The 22,512-nt window shown below is 43.4% G+C and overlaps 1 protein-coding gene and 1 non-coding gene across 3 annotated transcripts in view; both read left to right on the top strand.

Annotated features, from left to right (window-relative positions):
* The first annotated feature begins 698 nt into the window (after positions 1-698).
* On the top strand, positions 699-805 carry LOC111759618 (U6 spliceosomal RNA). The gene has a single exon (XR_002793543.1). It is a non-coding gene; the product is annotated as a U6 spliceosomal RNA (small nuclear RNA).
* Positions 806-2,226: 1,421 nt separating this feature from the next.
* Positions 2,227-22,512, top strand: part of ATP11C (ATPase phospholipid transporting 11C) — a 211,215-nt gene continuing 190,929 nt past the window's right edge. The window contains exon 1 of one of the 2 annotated variants that reach the window (XM_058291552.1): positions 2,227-2,372. In XM_058291552.1, the coding sequence (XP_058147535.1) occupies positions 2,346-2,372 (27 nt within the window). In that variant the 5' untranslated portion in view covers positions 2,227-2,345. The remainder of the gene's footprint in view (positions 2,373-22,512) is intronic. The other variant, XM_058291550.2, reaches the window with a different exon arrangement.

Genomic DNA, 22,512 nt, shown 5'->3' with positions numbered 1-22,512 from the left:
TTTTCTGTAAACCTACAACTTCTCCAATTTAAAAAAAATCATTGAATGTAGTCTCAAGTGTGAGCAAACAGGAGGAATTATAATAGGGGAAGAACTGGAAAACTGTGTGCTTTTTTTTAAAAAAATTAAAGCAGTTTTATTCACACACCATACAATTGAGGTTGGTCTTGGCAGTTAGGAGTTTGGGAACAAATCTTTGGTCTCCTGCATTGGCACTGTATTGGGATGGGCTCCTCGTTGTTCGCTCACAGAATCAAGTTCAAACCTCCTAGCTTGTCACTTAAGATCTTCTTAGGTCTCAACTTTCACTCGGGCGACCCCTGTCCCCACGTCCTGTGCGTCTGCCACCACAATGAACAGGTTCTTCTAAGTTTGCTCCGCGGTTTCTCACCGACCCTCCCTCCCCCGCCCACTGCCCGGACTTTGCCCACTGGATTCTCTGTTGGCACCTCTAAAGCCGTCCCACATTTGAAGGCCCAGATTAGTCTCTAGCATTTTCAGGAAAGCGTCCCAGACCCCTCTCCCCGCCTCCCCCCTATTTTCAGATGCAATATCGCCCTCCTGTATTTCCCTAGGCACTATGAACCTCTACTCCAGCAGCCACCAGATTCCCACGTGTCGTGTTTTTTTTTTTGCTCGTCTGTATCCCAAGTAGATTGCGACTGCCCTGCTGGGTAGGTCTTTAAAATGAATCGTTTGTGCTCGCTTTGGCAGCACATATACTAAAATTGGAACGATACAGAGAAGGTTAGCATGGCCCCTGCGCAAGGATGACATGCAAATTCGTGAAGTGTTCCATATTTTTTGTTTGCTCCATAAAAAAAAATAAAAATTAAAAAAAAAAAGAATCGTTTGTGTCCCACCCCTAGCACTGTGCTTGATACAAAGAGGTGATCTGAATCCCCCGGGAGGCAGAGAACTGCGTGTGGTCCTTTATGCCCTTACGGGAGGCCCCGGCGGGGCTGGGCCCTGCCCTGGGCTCTAGGCTGGCCAGGGCAAGTGGCACGCGGCTGGAGGCGCGTGTAAATGGCTCCGCGCTCCCTTTACTTCTTTCTTCCGTACTTTTTACACAAGAACCCGAAAGTTCTTCTCCGACACGCTCGGGACCTGCCGTAGAGGGCGGTACAAACCCGGTGCGGTTGAGGCGGGGGTTGGGACGCCCAGTCTCCGGGTAGTTCTAGACTCAGCTTTCCGGTCGCCTTTTCAAAGTTTGGTAGAATCCAGGCTCTAAGCCGGGGGCCGAGCGGGTAAAAGGTTGCCCCGGGCGCGACAATGTTCGCGTCCCAGAGAGGGCTCCCGGCCCTCGGGGGGCTCTGCCTACTTTTTCTGTCTCATCCGCCTCTACCTCGGGGAACCCGCCCCACGCACCCGGCCTTGCCTCGCCACCCGCGCGGAGGCGCCGCTTCCTCCTTCACCCCCGCGGGTCCACCCGGCCCGGGCGAGCGGGGGAGCTCCGAGCCCGCAGAACGCGGTGGCGCGCGCGGCCGGCCGGACTACAATTCCCAGGGTGCCCTGGGCGCGGCGCGGGCGGGGCCCGGGGAGGGGGGGTGGCGGGGAAATCCCGCCCCGCTGTGCCGCAGCAACGACACAAAGCCTGACTTTACAACCTCCTAGAGAAAGTGGAAGTAAGAGGGCTTAGGTGGGGAGGCAGGAGGCGAGGAAACCCAGAGGAGGGAGAGCGGCGGAGGTGGGGCGGGGGCGAAGCGGGGGCGGCGCGGGGACCCCCGCCTGTCAAGATGAGAAGGCGGCGGCTTTCATAACTAAGCCCCCCTCATAGCCCCGCCCGCGTCCCCACGGAGCCCTGTCGGTCCCCGCTGGGGCTCCGAGCCCGGTTCCTCCCCGCCGGGACTGGCGGGCGGGTTGCGCCGCGGTTCCCCAGCCCGGTTGCGGGGCGCCGCGGGCGAGTTGGGGCCCGGCTGGCGGGGTGGGCAGCTGAGGCTCGGTGAGGCTCGGGCGCCTCGGGAGGGTCCCCGGGGCCCGAGTGGGGCGGCCGCCCGCCGAGTGGGGAGCTCCGCGCGGGGGCAGGGGCCAGACCGCGGGGTGGAGGGGGGGCGAGCCCGGCCCGGGCGGAGAGATTGGGGCGCCCCCCCGCGCGCCCTCCCCCGCGCGTCCCGCTCGCCTGCTTGGCGGGCTGCGGCGGGAGCGGCCGGCCGGCGGGGCTGGGGCCGCCGCCCCCGGGACGGGCGGACCGCGGGCGGCGCGGGGCGGGGCGGGGCGGCCGGGGGCGGGGGCGCGGGCCGCTGGCCTCGCGCGGCGGGCGCCCCGCGCCGCAGTGTGCTGTGTGGACCGCGCCTTCCCGGACAGCCCGGTCGAGCCCAGGCCGGCGGCCGGCCGCCCTCGACGCGATGTTCCGCCGGAGCTTGAACCGTTTTGTAAGTACACTCGCTGCGGCTCCCCGCGTGCCCCGACTCCGTGCTCGTCGGCCCCTTCGCGGGGGCCCCGGGAACAATCTTTTGAGATGCCCGTGGCATCTCAGGGGCGACGGTGCCGCTGCACCCCGAGACCCCATCTTCATTGTGGCCGAAACGCGTTGCCCAGGGAACCCAAGGGTGGGGAGGCAGGGGGGGCTCCCGGGGCACTCCCGGCCCCCCAAGCTTTCCGGGGCTGCCAACGACGTGGGACAGAGGTGTGGGGGGACTGGTGGGGGGCCCGACCCAGAACCACCACCCCCCCCCCCCCCCGCCCCCAGCTTGACAATTAGCCGAAAATGGCGTTTTATTATCAGGAAGCTTGCTCTCTTTTGTCTTCTCCGCCACGAGTACATGCAGGTAAACCTAGAGCTGTCACTGTGGCCCCCCCAAGAAGGACTGAGACCCGCTTGGGGCTCGATCACTCGGGCCGCTGCTGGCGGGAGACCGGGCAAACTTTGGGGGACCCCGGGTAAGCAGCTCACCTTGAGGGTGTTATCAGAGCGAGGGCGGTTGTCGGGGTGGGCTGCGTGGAGGTGGAGGCGCCGGGAGGCTGCATCGCCCCCTCGGGTGCTGGCGGGCTCCGGCTCTCAAGTCTCGTTGAGGACCGAACACCCCAGAACCAGAGGGAGAAGGCAGACTGCGGCTGGACACCTCCGGCCCCCTTTTCCGCTTCCCAAACCCCCAGGATAGGCAATTTAATTTCCGTGGGAGTTCGGTCTGGGGAAAAGCGATTTTGGGGAGCTGAGTTTTTTGAGTAACCTGTTTACTCCTAGAATGGCACCTTAAGAAGGGAGCAAAGACAGGGGCCTTTTAACTTCTGTGTGGCTTTTTGTAGCAACTTCCTTCATTGTAAGATGAGGTGGCGGGAATGGGGTTTTATTTCTGCCGATGATGTGAAAGAAGGGGCTCGTCTGCGCATTTTGATATATTTCGGTAGTTAAGAGAAATGGTCGGGTCCTGTGGGGGTTCCTGCCCTCCCCCACGAGCCCCTTACAAATATATGTTTGAGAACTTGTCGATTGGTTCTTTTCATTCCCTGATGCCCAATTCAAACATTGACTAACATATTTTCCTATGCCGGTTGAATTTGCTCTCATTTGTTCTGCATTTGAAACTTTGAAAATTGTACCACGGCGGGAAGAAATGCTTGAGGATCCCTTTTTGGGATATTATCATCATCAGAATAGTACTGTGTTAATGTTGTGCTAAATGGCTACATCACCCAGAAACATATAATATGAAATTGGAGCAGATTCTTACCTGTAGCACAGAGCAGTGGAGGTTGCACAGCTCAAGAATTTGAAATCCTGGGGAAATGGCTTGTACAGCATGCTTTGCCAAAACAAGTGACTAAAATTGGTTTCTCACATTTAGCCCTGAGAATGTTAGAGCATTGTACTTCATCATTCTATTTCACATCGATTCTTGTGATCCTGGAGTGTTGTTTGGGGTGACAAAAAGGGAAAGGTGACAAGGAGAGCTATTTGCAATATTTGGGGATAGGATAATCTTTCCAGGTGATATGCTTAGATGGAAAATGACTGGACTCCGGATCAGAATAAATTCATTATCTTGAAATTGAGATGCTGATGCCCACCCCTCCCTTTAAAAAAAAAAAAAAAGGGGTTCAAATGTTTGAACCGGAACAACCCAAGCATTGGTCTTAAGTTCCCCTTTGCTTCCCCTTTTGCTCAGAGTGGTCTGCACTGTGTGAAAGTCTAGTAATTAAGCAGTGCTGGCCCAGGAAACCAGCGCATGCAGTAGAATTTTCAGCAGTTGAAGTGCCAGCCTGCAGGTTTGAGGCTAGTACCTTGCATCCCCAACCAAGATCTCTGCAGAGAATCACTTAAGCTCACCCTGCAATGAGCTTTGACCTCATTGTTTCAGCTGGAAAGCCTGAGTGCTCACATTTTCCTGCGCAACCATGATTATGGTAAGTCTCCGGAATTTGTACCAGTGCAGGAGCTGGAAGATTCTTAGGAATTGTATCTGAGCCCTAAGCTAAGGGCAAGGAATTACTCTGCAAACCTTTGGACTGAACATGAAACATGCTAAGTATGGAATACTCATTGCTTCTGAATTTCTGAGGGGCAGATTTTATCTCCCTTACATCATTAAGTTACACGTCCTCCTCTTTTGCCTTGTAGAGAGATTCTTTGAGGGCCATTCCCATTTAAATCACTGGAAGGCTGAATCTTGTGAAATTAAAGATTTAGATTGCACTTTGAGACTTAAACAAGAGCAGTCCAAGTTGTGTAATGTCTTCACTGCTTTGATATTTTAGAGATGGGGCTATTAATTCCTTTCAAAATAAGTGTGTGTGTACCTATACATGTCCAAAATTGGCTTTGAATGTGAAGTAAATTACGGTGGTGTTGATTGTAGCTGTTGATCATTGAGAATTTTAAAGCCGATGCAGGAAGTCAGTATATCTTAGGAATAGCATCATCTTCTGTGGCTCAGTTGTGCTTACTGAATCATTTAAAAAATACCATTTATTTTCCCAGGTTCTCCACCTTCAAACTAAAAGAAACAGTCATTCATTTGTTTTTTAAAGACATGGCCTTGACGTCTTTGCCATTAATTGTGTTCTTTTCTTTCTGATAATTTATGACTTTCCTTTTGATGGTTTTGAGGTAGAAAGAAATTGGTTGAATTTGGTGCAGGATTTTAGTATGTAGGAATCAAAGGGTATCTTAAAAGATTGAATAGTTGGGTGTATCGATTGAGTGTAATAAAAGCATGACCTGTTCCCAGATAACATCTCCAGTTTCCATAAATACAAATAAATAACAGTAGCTAGAATTATACAATTTATTTCCTTCAAGGACCTGTTTAATTGGAAGTCTGGACTAGTTGAGACTTAGGGTCATGGATTTTTGTTGGCAAGCCTTTTACTCCTAATAAAGTTATTAGTGTTTACTAATATGTGGTGCTTTCACATGGATTTAAATATTTGCTAGAATCTAACCAACAAGAATTTCCCCCTCTTTTTTGTAAATTAATTGTAAAATTAATTCATGCTATAGATTCAAAATTAGACATTTCACCGTAAAGTAGATTTGGGGGCTTGGCCAGGTAGATGTTGTCAATTTAGCATGTCAGAGAGTGATATTTAACAGGTATGAATTTCTAGGCCATTGATAACAAGAAAGATGAAATTGTGAGTGTGAAATACTGGAGACTCACCAGTAAATTCAAATTTCTAATTGTAGGAGTGCTCAAATTGCTCTGGTTCCATAAGGCATGCAGCATATAGCAATGATATCACCCAGAAAATGTCCTGTCAGTCAGTGAGGCCCAGGACTGCATAAAGTAGAAAGAAAATCAAAGTAAGACCTATGAAATGAATGAGAGAGCCAATTTTTTACTTTGTGTCTTAGGCAAGGCCAGTCTAGTGAAGCCGAATATGGAGGCAACTAACAGAGTATTTCAGGTATTGTTTTGTTTTGTTTTTTTGAACAAGAAGTTTTTTGGTTTCCTCCATGAATTATCAGGGTAATTAAACTTTTTTTTTTTCTGTCTTTTCCAGACATTTTGCCCTGACATTGCTGAGTGTGGAAAATATTGATGAGTGTTTAAAATCACGTTTAGAAATATATCTTCACATGTGTATTGCAATATTTCAGCATTTACACAAGTCTTACAAAGGGTCTGTGCAATCATGGCTCCTTCCAGGTAGTTCCTAAACATAAACCTACAGTTTAGGTTTAACTGTTGAACTTGACCCTACCTGCATGCAACTTTCATCATCTTGTATTGTGATTGCCTTTTAACTTGGGTGTCTCCCTTAAGTCCTAGTTCCCTAAGGCATCTATTGAATTAATTAACTTCTCTCCTTTGCATCTGGTGTTGGGGAACCCCAGTGAGAAAGGCTACCCTAGACTGTGACAACAGCTGGGGGCAGGGACAGTTCACAGTGTATGCTTTACTCCTTTCCTAAAACTGACTGGCATATATAGTAGGTGTTCACAAATATTTGTTGAATGAATAGCTTTTATATGTTGTATGCAAGTAATCATTTTTACTTATGATAGTGACATTTATGGTCAACTCCTTATCCAGAATGAGTGAAGAATGAGGAGCTCTAGTTAATTGGTTACCAGGTTTCTAAGAATTAGAATAAGTACATCCAGGGGAGTGGATGTGGCTCAAGTGGTTGAGCCCCTGCTGCCCACATGGTAGTTCCCAGGTTTGGTTCCCGGTACCTCCTATAAACAAAAAACAACAAACAAAGGAAAGAAAAGAAGCAAACAACAAACAAAAGAAGAAATCAATTCAGGGGAGCCCGATGTGGCTCAGATGTTGCTCAGGTGTTGAGTGCCAGCTTCCTACATATGAGGTCCCAGGTTCGATCCCCTGCCCAGGTACCTCTAAAAACAAACAAAAAACTACATCCAATGCTGAAGCTGTACCCACCATAGTATCATCTTTCTTAGGTGACTAAGAAAGCATTCTGTGGTCTTGCAGGCCATTATATCACTCACTCAGCAAATAGTTAACTATGTACCAGGTTCTGTGCTAGGCCCTGGGGACACATTGGTGAGCAAGCCAGAGAGGTCCTGTCTTTCAGGGGCTTTTAGTTGTCATTCCCCACCCAACTAGAGAGAGAGGGCTCGGTGACTGCACTGTCTGTTACGCCTTTGTGATATACCCTGAAACTGGCTCTTGATGAGTGTTACTGTTAAATACTTATCATTTGTCTTTCTACCAAAAATAAGAGGGTAGACTCTCAGTTGTTTTCTGGTTCTTTGGATTTCAGATAAAAAGGAGTTTGTTGCATTTGACATCTTAGCTGCCTGACCTTTTATACGTAGCAAACTGCTCCTTTGTAACTAGATGCTAGGCTGACCCTGGGCAAGGTGGGAAACCTATTTAGGGATGAACCACTGTAAGGTAAAAGAAATCTTTACACAAGTGAAAACAGGTTTTATCTTTTTTTCTGTTCTGCCCTTTTCTGATTAAACAACAAAAAATTCTCAATGTCCTAAGTACCTTGATTAGGGGTTTACTGTTTGCTCCTTCCTTTATGATTGTTGCCATTAATGCAACCGACTTGTGCAGAGCTTCTTAACTAGGAAAAGATATCAGGGGGTCCGTGAGCTTGAATTGCAAAAAGTCAACTTACTATCTTTATGTTCTCTGACCTCTGATGTTGAGTGTCATAAAACTATCTGCCACTGCATTCTGAGAAGGGGTCTGTGGTTTTCACCTGATTGGCAAAGGGGTCCATGGAACAAAAAAGGTTAAGAACCCCTGCTCTAGTGGGTAATATTGAGGGCCTACACATCAGGTACTCTTCAATCCTTCTAATGGAGTTTTAGCAGAGGTGAGATTTGGGCAGGTGAAGCGGATCATTTTCAAATGGATGCAGCTGCTTAAATGAATTTGTTTCCTAACTTAAGCTGCCAGTTCACCACCAATGGGGCATTGGGTTCTGGGAGGTAGAAGCTGGCTAGTGGCGCCTGGGAGAACCGTAGCTAACTTCCCGGTGTCTCCATGATGTGCAAGCAACCCACTGAATGCATTAAAATACTAGTTTGTTGAGTGATAGGAAAAATCATCAAGGCTGACTGTTTATTGATATGGTTCATCAGTTCTCTCCAAGAAGGCAAATGCATAGGATACAAAATTGAAAAAAAAATTGAGGGTTTTTGAGATGGTGGAGTTACCTGTCCATCTGTAGTGCTTTATGCAGATTAATATTTTTTAACCTCTGGAATTCTTGAGATTGGGGAGATTTTCTGATTGGGTGGTATTTTCTTGAGATTGGGGGTATTTTCTGATTGGGTGGAAGGGGGTACTCTCCCTCTACCCAATCAGAAGATACCCCCATGAGTTTATTTCCCTTCTTGTAACACTCACCTTCTTGGCCTGGCATAAGGGTAGATCAGTGGTGACTGGAAAACAAACATTAGCAACTGCAGCATATGTTAATACTGCTGCAGCGTAAGTGATGAATGAGTGCTCAGCACTGCAGATGTGGGCATGGGGTACTCTATGCCAGCGTGTTGGCAGACAGCCCCTCACTTGCTGCGGGGTATGGCTGGCTGGCTGGTTTGGCTGACTTCTTGATTCTCTGTGATGTGTAGATGATGTGGGCTGTGGATATCCAGATTTAGGAGGCTAATCTGTTATTATTACAGTATACACTGTCATCAGTTTCTTGCCCTGTATTTAATAACATATAGAAGGATTGGTAAGGCCTAGCCTGTTCAAGCAGTTACCTATTTTTTAAGCTTGTCTGTTTTATGTTGTCTTAAAGTATTAAGGTGGCTGTGTTTTCCCAGTCCATTCCTCTCCACCTAAGTATTCTTGTTCAAATCACAACAGTGTCCTTGAAAATGCTCTTTCAACTAAGGTGTTCAATAATACCTTGCTACATTGTTTTGAACTGAATTGACAACACGGTCTCGGTCCATGATAGGGGAACAATGATGAGTTGAACAAGCAGCCACCACAAAGTTGCTCTTCAAACTGGGCTACTAGTAAGTGCATAGCACTGAAAATAACTTCCTTTCAGTGGACAAAGTACTTTACTATTCTAATTCTAAATGAGGAGGAATACTTTCATGATCACTTAAAAATAATCGGAGAAATTTAGCATTCACTTCAGGCTGTTTTCCCTATTTACCAGGAAGTTAATCTGTGGCCTGCCCCTTTTCTTGGGCCAGTTAAAGAAAACTATAACATACTGCCCTCAACAAATGCTATTCATAAGCTTAATATTTTCTGTTGCCACCAACACATAAAATCTATTTTGAAAACCAAACCTGCAGTCGTAACTCTCCAAGGGCTGTATGTCATTTGACTTCCCGTGGTAATGTTCATTAATTTGGATCCAGGATATCTCAGTAAGGAAGCCACTTAGTATTTTGTGCATGGAATGCAAGAAAATTTCTTCTGTTTACAATTGCAGTTGCAATCACCTGGGTGGGAACCGGCAGAGAGAAGGCAGAGCAAACCAGGGGAATGGCAGAGTTTGAGAGATTTGGAAAGGAGTTGTGTTGTGAAATGAGCCTTAACCTTGCTAGAAGGGTTGGCATAAGTCCTCATTCTGCCATTTGCTCCCGGGCTCCAGGAAATTGGATACCGAAGGCTGTAGTTTATATATGTCAAAGTGTTTCTCAAAATGTGGTCTTTGGAACCCTCATGCTTTGCTGGTTAGAAAGTAAAATGTTGCAGCTGCTGTGGAAAACAGTTTGGTGGTTCCTCAAAAAGTTAAACATAGAATTACCATATGAGCTGGCAATTCCTCTTCTAAGGATATACCTGAAAGAATTGAAAGCAAGGACTCGAACAGATATTTGCATATGGATGTTCATATCAGCTTTACTCACAATTGCCAAAAGATGAAAGCAACCCAGGTGTCCATCAGCTGATAAATTGGTAAATAAAATGTGGTATATCCATACAGTGGAATCTTATTCAGCCATAAAAGGAATGAAGTTCTGATACATGAGACAAAATGGATGCACCTTGAGGACATCATGTTGAGTGAGATAAGCCAGTCACGAAGGACAAACATTGTAGGATTCCACTTACGTGAAATATCCAGAATAAGCAAATTCATAGAGACAGAAAATAGATTAGAAGATTCCACGGGCTGGGAGAAGGGAGAATGGGGAGTTCCTGCCTGATGTGTACAGAGTTTCTGTTTGGGGTGATGTAAAAGTTTTGGTGATGGTTGGTGGTGATGGTAGCACATCATTGTAAATGGTATTAGTGCCACTGAATTGTACATTTAGAAATGGTTGAAAGGGCAAATTTTGGGATATATTTCACAATAAAAAATGTGGTCCTTGGATTAGATGCATAAAATAATCATTTGGGATGCTTATATATAAATACATGTTGTTAGGCTTCAAACCTACCGAATCCAGGCTCAGGACAATAGGTCCCAGGAAACTTGCAATTTTGACAAGCACTCCAGGTGGTTCTTAGGCTTGCTACAATTCGAGAACAGCCTTATATCTTACAATAAGCAATGAAATATTTTCTGGCACACACTGTTCACCTCTCTGAACGTCAGTTTCTTCATTTATAAAACGGGACTAACCATAACTCCTTCACAGAGTTGTTGGGACAGTGTTTGATACCATCCCCAGGTTCGGTGATTTAGTAGGCCTTACAGGACTTAGCATATAGTCATACTCATGGCTATGATTTATTACAATGAAAAGATGCAACGCAAAATCAGCAAAGGGAAAAGGTACATGGGGCAAAGTCGAGAGGAAACCAGGCAGAAGCTTCCAGGAGTCCTCTCCCATTGGAGTCACACAGGATGTGCCTAATTCCAACAATGAATTTTGGCAGCATGAGTGAGATTTTGTCTACCAGGGAAGCGCATTGGAGACTGACTCAGTGTCCAGTCTTTTTAGTGGGAGCTGGTCATATAGATACCCTCTACCTGGCACGTACCAAAATTCCAAACTCCCAGAAGGAAAGCAAGTATTCAGCATGAACCATATTTGTACAGTTTAGGTACAGAGAGACACTCAGGGTGGTGGGAACCCTCCCCAAGTCCAAATTCCCAGACACCAGCCAAAGGCCAGTTTTGCAAGCAGACCTCTCTCTAAGGCAAGCAGTCGACCTGCTAGGTGCAATCTTTTGCACACCAATGTTATGGAATAGTGGCACTTTTCAATGAAGGGAAATGACTGGCCACAGGCCATTAAGCTAATCAGCAGCAGAGCTGAGACCCCCAGCAATCACAGCTTCCTTCCATTGCTGCACACAGCCATGCTTCTGGATTATGGCTCATTCCTTTTCATACTGTTGAAAGCATTCGCTATTTGTCACTTGCAGCAGAAGAGCAGCCTGCCGGTGGTAAATTGATGCACCCGGTGGGGGAGCCAGGAAGTATTGATGTTTCTGCCAGTTTAGCGTCAACACTTGCTGGTTTCCTCTCTGGAGCATCACCAAGTTCGTGGATTTTCATTTTTCCTGACTTTTGGCCTTTTGGCCCTTGTTCTGCCCCCACCCCTCCTTGTTCCATCTACCCATATTCCCAGCACTCATTTGCATCATTAACCTGACCCCATTCTCTACTTGGCTAGCTATGAGCTCATAGGCACCCGGGATAAAAACCCTTTTGGGTAACACAATTTCAAATAGCCGGCAGCCTGAAGAGTATTTTGTCTAGGAAGAATATATAGGAAGAACCACCAAGAGAGAAAAAAAGTAAGATCCTAGGGGCTAAGAAATGACTCTTAAGGCGATATTTACAAATATTGTTTTATTCCAGTATAGTTTTTTTTGAGTTTTATAGTCATGGGAAAACCCAGGGATATCTCTCTGGTTATCCTTAAATTTCAGCATTTTTTTTGTTGCTATTGTATTTGAAAATTAGCAATTCTTTTATGATTTGGGCTAGGAATAAATAAACCATACTGGAAGATGCAGTAATCCTACAGCTCGACAGGGCACAGAAGCCAGAGGGGAAATGTCACAAATAAGTAACAGCTGGGTAGAGCAGATTATGTAAGCTACACCTGTTGTGTAAGCAGTGGGGATGTTCTTTCTGCCTCACAATTAATGTAGTTTGTGGTAATATGGATTAAGAAGGGATCTGTAGCATAGTACACAGTTTACTTTGGTGTCTTTCCTGAAAACATTCGTATGAATCACAAGCATTCTTTGAACACTCATGTGCTGTGGAGATATGTAAGGCACACGTGCTGCTCTCCAGAAGCTTGCAGTCTGGTTAGAGGAGACCGAGGACAAACATACACAGGACCAACCCCCTTACCAAGAAGTTAGAACATCAGTGCCATCCCTTTGAGGGGCACAAACAGTAGGGCAGCAAGCCTTTACAAATGAACACTGGACCTCACTCTAGCTGCAGTAGCCAGGGAAGAGCTTCGTTAAGAGAGAATAGCTTGTGGACTGGGCCTCAGGGGACCCAAAGTTTTGAAGTTTGTGGGATTTTAGGAGTGGTCCTATATTACAGGAGGAGACATTTATCAGGGCAATGGGGCAAGGTTACTGCTTAGAACAGGAAGACCAGCCAAAGTAGAGGGCATCACTTCCAACTCTTTTTTTTTTTTCAGGGGATCTGAGAGCATTGAAGCCTCAAGCTCATCAGACAAGTTTATTAATCTCAGGGGCTTCTTTATATACCCCAAGCAATCATGAGAACCAGCAACTATCCTAGCTAACTATTCTCATTACCTCAACCTGTGTAACACAATGGATCAAAAGCTACGATTATAATTCAAAGTACAAAATTTCAATGTTCTGTTATATTGTTGAGAAAACATACCCATAAATCTTGTTGCCCAGGTTGTCCCGTTCTACCTGGTCCTCATTCCACCTGAATGTACACATCTCCTTGCTAGATTTTTTATTATTCATTTTAAAAAAATATTACATTAAAAAAATATGAGGTCCCATTCAACCCCACCGCCCCCACCCCACCACTCCCCCCACAGCAACACTCTCTCCCATCATCATGACACATCTGTTGCATTTGGTAAGTACATCTCTGGGCATTGCTGCACCTCATGGTCAGTGGTCCACATCATAGCCCATACTCTCCCACGTTCCATCCAGTGGGCCCTGGGAGGATCTACAATGTCCGGTAATTGTCCCTGAAGCACCACTCAGGACAACTCCAAGTCCCGAAAACGTCTCCACATCTCATCTCTTCCTCCCATTCCCCACACCCAGCAGCCACCATGGCCACTTTTCCCACACCAATGCCACATTTTCTCTGTGGACCTTGGCTTGGTTGTGTCCATTGCACATCTGTGTCAAGAGGGGGCTTAGATTCCACATGGATACTGGATGCAATCCTCCTGCTTTCAGTTGTAGGAACTCTAGGCTCCATGGTGTGGTGGCTGACACTCTTCAACTCCATCTTAGCTGAGTGGGGTAAGTCCAATAAATCAGAGTGTAGGAGTTGAAGTCTGTTGAGGCTCAGGGCCTGGCTATCATATTGTCAGTCCAGAGATTCAAATCCCCTAGATATATCTTAAACCCCAGCACCAACTACAATTCCAGTAAAGTAGCATGAAAGTCTTGTGAAAAGAGATCCCATCTGAGTCCAGTTCCATCACGCAGAAACACCAGCTCCAAAGAAGGGCCATCTGCCATGGCAGTGAACCCCATCTGCCATGACCATAGAACCCGTGGGTCTCTTTAGCCCTCAAAAGAACCAATACCTGGGGTTGTATCTACTTTATCTGTCTCTGAGACTCTGCTCAGGTGTGCATAAGGGCAATCCTTCTGACAACCTCCAGACTCTTTTTTTAGAGACTCATAGCCATATAAACTCATTTCTCCTTTCCATATCCCCCTTACATTAGGTCAAACAGCATTTTAAACTCCTGTTATTATATGTAGACAGGGATATTCTGCTGGTCCGCATTGAACCTTTAATTCAAGGTCATTTTTTAGTTGCATCATCAGCTGGTACTTGGTAGTGATCCCTTGGTGCCAGGGAGGCTCATCCCCGGGTGTCATGTCCCATGCTGGGGGGAATGCATTGCATTTACATGCTGAGTTTGGCTTCGAGACTGGCCACATTTGAGTAACATGAAGGCTGTCAGGAGGAAACTCCTAGGCACAGTGCTGCTCTAGGCCTTGTTCTTATTTCAGGCGTATAGGCTCACAAGCATAGTCATTAGTATCAGGGGGTCACTGTTGGACCCTCATTCCTTCCTGGTCCTTATCATTGCACCTGGGGGACTGCCGCTGACTTCCAACTCTTAAGTGCAGCAGAAAGACCAGCACCTTGATCTCCAGTGCCCTATGTTTGTAGTCGTGGAATTGAGTGTTTAGAAACGGGAGGGTGAGGTGGTAAAAATGGTCATCAGGTGGCTTTAGGTCTGCATAGCAGTAGCTTTAGGAATCTTCCTATGGAAGCTGTTTTCTACAATCCATGATCGATGATGGTTGTGCTCAATCTTCTGATTTGATGGAGGAACAGGCATGAAATAAGCATTTGGGGTAATATATCATGACACTGCTTCATATAACTTTGCGTGGCTAGTTACTTAGTTGTGCTGCTTACCTGATGGGTGCACATTTTCACAATCTTTTAGCACATGGGGACAGTGTGGTAGTTTATTGTCTTGGGTATTGGTGGTCCTTAATTTAAAAAGTTGGGGATCAGGCCTTTGTTGGGAAGCACATGAATTAACAGACACGTCTCTTTCACTGCCCCTGGATAGCATTGCTGTTCATAGACATTCAGACCTGAACATGCCTAGCTGACTTATTGGAACATGAGCCGCATTCATTCCCACATGATCAGGTCATCATCAAGCCCTGTTGATGCCAGTTTTCTTTATCATCATGACTGCCATTCCAGTCCAGGTCATCAGCCTCTCCTTTCATATTTGTACTTCTTCATTCTCCCCCTCTCATTAAATGGCAGCATCACCTACCCAGTAGCTCAAGCTAGAAACAGTCATCCTTAATATCCACCCTTTCTCTTTATCTGCCATGTCTAGTCTATCACCAAATCCAGTAGGGTCTATATCTGAAAGAGCTCTCAAATCCGTCTGCTTCCCTTCATGCCCACCACTACCACTATCCAAGTCAAGGCTTATATGGTCATTTAGCTAGGTCATTGCAATAGATAACCTCCTCCACTCCTGTTCTCTCTGGTCCATCTGCAGCAGCCAGAGGGATCGTTTACAAATGCAGGTCTTGAAGGCCTGGGTGACTTCCCACTACTCTATTCTCTATAAAGATATGGCCAGTTTCAGCTCTCACTCTTATCTTTTGCGCACTGTCTGCCACATGCCACAGGACCTTTGTATATGCTTTCCCCCTTACCTGTTACACTTCCTTCCTGTAGTTATTTGCTTCGGCTCTTACTCACGTCTCAGATCTCAGCTTAATCATTACTTCCTCAAGGAAGCTGTCCCTGGTCCTTCCTTCAGGCAGTGCCAGTTTACCCCATCACATGTTCCTTCATACTCTTAACACAATTGACTTTAGGTTTGAGTGTTATATCTCTTTGCTAATTTATTAATACGTGGCTTCCCTCTACGTAGTAGACTTCATTAAGGTAATAACCATGACGGTTTTGCTCGTAGCTGTCTCTCTAATGCCGCAGTGCCTGGCATATAGTATGTATATAGTAAATGCCGAATGAAGAAATATGATGCCTGCCTGTATTTCAAATCTTATTTCCCATTTATACTCATAGACCTTTACAGCTTGACTTAGAAATCAACTTGTCCACTCTTTAGCTGTTATTGCTGTGTTTGGTTAAAAAACCAATTTTTTAAGAAACTCAGACTTTACCATTTCCTCTAGCCTTACATGCCATATTTTGTAATACATATAACACAATGCTTTTTCAATGTATTTTTAGATATTTACCTTTCTCTGAAATAGTTAATAAATAACATCATATTTTTAAGAGCATCACCGTCATTGTACACATTTACGACGTTGACTTTCTTCAGCAGTTTACTAATATACTTTAAAACTACTCCATTATAAGTAACAAATGATTAACTGAAATATTTAGCTATTTTGTAGTCTTTTTGATTAGTTTTTTTTTTTGTGTGTAGATGTTTGGCAAATACTTGATTTTTAATTTTTAAAAAGAACGTTTTTGAGGTGTAGGTACATATTTATTTTTATTGTGGTTTACACACACACATATATTCACCATAGAATCTGCCATTTAAACCATTTTAAAGTGTACAGTTGAGTGCATTAATTACATTTACTTTCCTACCAGCAATGCATGAGGATTCCAATTTCTTCTCCACATCCTTGCTATATTATTTTTAAAAGTAATAGTTATTCTAGTGGAAATGAAGTGGTATCTTACTGTGGCTTTGATTTGCATTTCCCTAATAGCTTACGATGTTGAGCATCTTTTCATGTGCTCACTGACTTTGTTTATCTTCTTTGGAGAAATGTCTTTGCCCATTTTTTATCTGGGTTTGTCTTTGTTGTTGAGTTGAGATACAGATACTTTTACTGTTATTATTTTTGTGAGTCTCAGGTATTCAGAAAATGATAGTGATGGAAATATTTTACATGTATGAAAAATCAAAATGGGTTTTCTTTTTATCTTTTCATTTTGCTCTCTCTTTAGGCATTTCCATTCTCTTAGACTGTGCAGAAATGATTATTCTGGTTGGAGCCTTGAATTGCTGATCTATGGCTTCGTTGATATGTTGCAGGCTTTTGGAATTATTTTGGTTGTAAGTTGTCTTTCCCTTTTTACTGTTATAGTAACAGTTAACACTGCAGTGATAAGTTCCAGACACTCTAAGTGTTTTACAAATGTTAGTTCATTATCCACATTTGCTTATGTCCTAGGATTATGTGAAGACAAATAAACATATCTTAAGTGTTGATAGACCAGGAATGAAGACCCTACTGTAAATAACTATAGTTTTCTAGTCTCCTCCATATGTAAAATGAAGGAGTAGGACTATTAGATGGTCTCTAAGGTTCAGTGAGTCATAGAAGTGGTAAAGGACTTTAGAGACCATTTTGTAGTACAACTTCTTCATTTTATAGCTGAGGAAATAGGTGGCTTGTCCAAGGTTATTCAGTGGATGGGAATTCAGAAATATGGCATCCCAGGCTCAGCTGTTACCTGTGTTCTCACTTTCCTCATCTGTTGGCTGCTAGGTGGTGTATGCCTAAGCTGTCTTCCAGCTTTATAGTATTGGGCTATGTTGTGTAGGCTTCACAGCTCCTCTCTGCAAGTCTTAATCTCTTGATTGTCGGTTCAACTGTACTCTGCCCAAAACTTCACTTTCTCTTTCCATTGTTAGGAGTTTGTACTGCACTTTCTACACCTTGAATGGGAACAGTGATAGAGGCTTTGGGAAGTGCTGCCCAAGCGCGTTTAATCTTGGTTGTGCTTTTTGGTTTCACACGAACCTAAATGACTGGGGATCCAATGTAGACCCTTAACCTTTTTTAGTACTGTGCTCTAGAATTAATTAATCTCAACTCTGATTATATTACTCTGTTGACTAGCTGCACTAATGGAGAAGCACATTTGTGTTGATGTTAGAATGTGATGGGCAGGCATCTTGGGGAGTACCAACACTGCCTTCTTTGCCAGTAGCCACCTGCCTTTATTTCCCAAGGACACTCTTACTCATCCCTATTTATGAACACAATTAGTTGCATAGTTGTAGATAGTGCGAGGCACCCAGTGGATTGGCTGAGTGACAGCTGCTGGGAAGCAGGGGGCAGTAAGTAGAAAATGCGTATGTATATACTTGAGAATCAATAGAAGTTTGATGAAGCAAGATCAGATATTGCACTGTTATTACAGCAGAAGACTCAACCAGGGGATAATAGTCATAGCAAGGGAGCAATTTCATGAAATGGAATTTAGTAAATAAAGTATACTTTAAAAGTCATCATTTGTTAACTTAGGTTAGCCCCTAGGCCCTAATGGAAAGTATCAGTAGGATATGTATGTATGTGTGTGTGTCTCCAGCCTTTATCCCTAGTTTGAAATGTAGGCTGTGGAATTAAAATATTCTCATAAAAATTGTTGGGATCAATGATTTTAATTAGTCATGACATTCATGTTAAGTCACCAAAAGTTTTTTGAGTTCCTAATGTGTAGCATTGTGAATAGTTTTTGAAAAAATAAATTTTTATTATACAAGTTGTGAATTTAAAAAACTATCATGTACATATGTAGAATTCCCATACAACACCCCGTCACCAACACACCACACCACACCGTTGTGGAACATTTGTTACAGATTATGAGATATTATTATCAGACTATTACTACCAACGATGGTCCATTGCTTACATTTGGCATATTTTTTCCATACTCTCCTATTATTAACAGTACATTTTTGGCATTGATGCGAGAATACATTAGTTATATTTTTCCCATGCTTCTCCACATTCCCACCACCCTGCAGTAGTGATGTACATCCTTTCTAGTTCATAGGACATTCTTGCATTTGTACTGTCAATCACAATTCTCATCCACCTCTGGGTTCACAGTGTTATTCAGTCCCTAGATTATTCTCTAGCTTTCTTTCATTTAACATCTGTATCCCAGACTACTTTTCAGCCACAATCCCATTTATAAACCAGCTGCTATTCACTCTAATGTGTTACCATCATCTCTATACATTTCCACATATTTACATTCAAGTTAATTAAAACTTATACATACATTAAGCATCAGTACTCCTTTGCAGCCTTCCATTCGTTTATTCTTTGCATTTAGTTGATGTTAATGAGACCATGCAATATTTGTCTTTTTGTGTCTGGCTTATTTCACTGTGCATAATGTCTTCAAGATTCATCCATGTTGTCATATGTGTCTCAATTTCAGTTCTTCTTTTGCAGCATAATATTCTGTCGTATGTATATATCACATTTTCTTTTTCCATTCATTGGTTTCCATTGGTTTTCAATCCTTTGGCAATTGTGAATAATGCCGCTATGAACAACAGTGCAGATGTTTGTTTGTATCACAGTTTTCAGTTCTTCTGGATATATTCCTAGTAGAGGAATTGCTGGATCATATGGCAGTTCTATATTTAGCTTCCAGAGGAACTGCCAAACTGTCTTCCACAGAGGCTGCACCATTTTACACTCCCACCAGCAGTGAAGGAACCAGCACTTACTGCTTTCTGTTTTTTTAAAATAATGGCCATTCTATGCAGTTTGAGATGATATCTCATGTATGTTTTGATTTGCATTTCCCTAATAGGTAGTGATATTGAACATTTTTTCATGTGCTTTTTGGCCATTTGTGTTTCCTCTTTGGAGAAATGTCTAAGTCTTTTTTTTGCCCATTTTTAAATTGGATTGCTTGCTCTTTTGTGGATGGTTTTTGCGTTAATAGATGGGAAATTTCTCTGTCACACTGATGCCAATAACTTGCTCTATAGCTTTAGGCAAACATTTCCCTTTCAAAAAACTATATTTTAAAAATGTAATATTCAGTGAATATAGAAGAGTATATGTAATATGCATAATAATAAAGTATAGACCTGTGAACTTACTACCCACCTTGAGAACTAGAACATTATCAAAACAGTTCTATCTACCTATGTGCTCCTTCCCTATCCCACCCCCAACCTGTCTCTCTTCTACCTGTAACCATTAACCTTATTTTTGTGATAACCATTCCATTGTTTTAAAAAGGTTTTTAACAAATAAGTATGCAAGCCTAGATAATATATTATTTTGGTTTCTTATTTTGAGCTTCATACCATTTTTTATAAAGCTGAAAATAAAGTTTAAAATAAATATTTTTATTCAATATTATATTGCAAAGATTCTTTATTAGATTAGCTATAGCTATAGTTCATTCGTTGTCACCATTGGATAATATTTCATTTTGGGAATATTCTACAATTTATCCATTATTTTATAGAGGGACCTCCAGTTTATTTGTGGGTTTTTTTTTTTTCTCTTACGATTGGTGCTGCTGTGAACGATTTTATGTGTGTCTTTTGGAGTATATGTATACATTTTCCCCTCCTCTCCCCTCCCTTGTATGAGAACAGGTGAAATTGTTCTCCAAAATGGTTGTATCAGTGTGCACTCTCACCAGCAATGTATGAGTTTCCATTGCTTCATATTTTTTTCAATACTATCATTGTTTGACTTAATTTTTGTCAACTTAGTGTTTGTGAAATTTTATTTCATTCTGGTCTTAATTTGTGTATCTCGCCAATTGCTAATGAATGAAACATCTTTGCCATGTTTATGGGCCATTCATGTTTCCCTTCTGAAATGGCCATCATGTCTTTTGATGATTATTTCCTATTGGATTATTTATTTTTCTCGTACTTATAAGATTCCTTTTCACTTTCACTAATCCTTTGTTGGTTATATATGTTGTACAATTATTCTCTTAGTTTTTTTTTTTTTTTAAGATTGATTTATTTATCCCCACCTTGTTGTTTATGCCCTCTCTGCTCTCTGTGTGTGTTCTCTGTGTCTGCTCATCTTTATTTAGGAGGCACCAGGAACTGAACCCAGGACCTCCCATGTGGGAGGGAGGTGCCCAGTTGCTTGAGCCATCTCTGCTCCCTGCTTGTTGTGTCTCGTTTCTCATTGTGTCATCTCGCTGAGTCAGCTCGCTGTGCCAGTCCTTTGCATCAGCTGACTGTCTTGCTTATCTTCGTTAGGAGGCACCAGGAACTGAACCTGGGACCTCCCATGTGGGAGGTAGGCATCCAACTGCTTGAGCCACACCCTGCTCCCTCTCAGTTTTTAAATTTTTATTTATTTATTTTTTGGTGTTTTTTGATGAACAGAAGTCCTTAATTTTAGTGTAGTTACATTTATCAGTCTCTTTCTTTATGGTTAGGGTTTTATGTATATCTTGTTTAACCAGGTCTTCTCCATGTTGAAATTGGTTGGAGTCTCCTGCTTAATTTTTCTAAAATTTTAAGGTTTGCAGTTTATTTTTTGAGCCTCATTTTCCAGAGCTCTAAAATGAAGACGTTGAATTAGGTGTTCTGTATCAACCCTGTATTCTTTGACATGGCAATCTGAAGTGGATTTAGGACCTGTGCATATATTTTCAGAGTTACAGTGTTATTCTTAGTTTTTAATAATCTCTTCCACTAAGTTTTATATTTACTCTTACTTTACTTCTTTCCCAGCTTCTTCCTTCCTATTTTCTTCAAAATAACCAGCTGAATTTTTCAGTTTCTAGAGTTTACATGTTGAAACAGCAGTTTTTTTTAAGATTTATTTATTTCCCTCCCCTTTCCCCCCTGTTGTCTGCTCTCTGTGTCCATTCGCTGTGTGTTTTTCTGTGTACCACTTGCATTCTCGGCGGCACTGGGAATCTGTCTCTTTTTGTTGCATCATCTTGCTGCATCAGTTCTCCGTGTGTACGGTGCTACTCCTGGGTGGACTGTGCTTTTTTCATACGGGGCAGCTCTCCTTTCGGGGTGCACTCCTTGTGTGTGGGGCACCCCTACACGGGGGACACCCCTGCATGGCATGGCACTCTGCGCACGACAGCACTGTGCATGGGCCAGCTCACCACATGGGTCAGGAGGCCCTGGGTTTGAACCCTGGACCTCCCATGTGGTAGGCAGATGCTCTATCTGTTAAGCCACATCTGCTTCTCTGAAACAGCATTTTAAAATTACAGTATTTATTGAGCTAGTTGGTAGATCCACGTGGAGTTTTAAGAAATAATAGAAATCCTCTGTACCCTTTGCTCAGTTTCCCCCAATGGTAACATCTTACAAAACTCAAGTACAAAATCCCAACTAGGGTATTGATATTGATACAATCCACTGATCTGGTCTTATTTCGATTTCCCCAGATTCACTTGTTCTCAGTGCTGTGAGTTTGCATATATGTACGTGCATTTACTGGATGCAGTTTATCCTGTCACTACAGATTAGGTACAGAATGAAACAGCATTGCTTCCCCCCCCCCCCCCCCCCCCCCGCCCAATAACACCGTTTTTTAATGTTTGTGTCACTGGGTACCCACAGATTGTTCCAGAGTGCCCAGTTTGGTGCCCCATAGTTCCAGAGGTCTACCTCGGGTTGCATAGTCCAGAAGAAAACTTCTGAGCTGAAACCTTGATCTGGGAGAGTAGAGGAATTTTTTTGTCCTGAGTCTGAGGTCCTGGGCAGCTGACTTGCCCCCAAAGTACAGTAACCGTTCATTTTGAACTGTATATGCCTAAATGGGCCTGCATTTAAGACATCCTGGTAAATTGCTGTTCTTGGTCCATTTTACCCATAGAAGTGATTCAAATTCCACCTTGTCATTAGCAGCTACAAACTAGTAATGGAAAGGGAGAAATGATAATCCTTCTAAGAAAGCATTTCAAAGCACGCCAGGAAATATATTAGTTTACTCTTCATAAACAGAAACTTAAAGTATTTTCAGGTAGGTATTCAAGGACATTTGAAGATTGCATTTATGGAGTGCTACATATGCTCTTAACTCACGTCTTGCCTAGAATACTTATCAATAAACAGCTTCTTTAGTGTAGGTCATTCATTTATAAATCCCTTTATTGACTTCTGAGTGGCTCAGACTCTGTGCTTAGGCAACAGAGGCTCAGTGGTGAATAAAAACAGAAGTGGTTCATGTCCTTATGGAACTTACAACCTAATTTACAATAAGAAATAAATCAACA

This window comes from Dasypus novemcinctus, chromosome X, assembly GCF_030445035.2.
Source record: "Dasypus novemcinctus isolate mDasNov1 chromosome X, mDasNov1.1.hap2, whole genome shotgun sequence".
In the NCBI taxonomy this organism is placed as follows: Eukaryota; Metazoa; Chordata; class Mammalia; order Cingulata; family Dasypodidae; genus Dasypus; species Dasypus novemcinctus.
The sequence above is the reverse complement of the archived record's forward strand: the minus strand, read 5'-3'. Positions and strand labels throughout refer to the sequence as shown.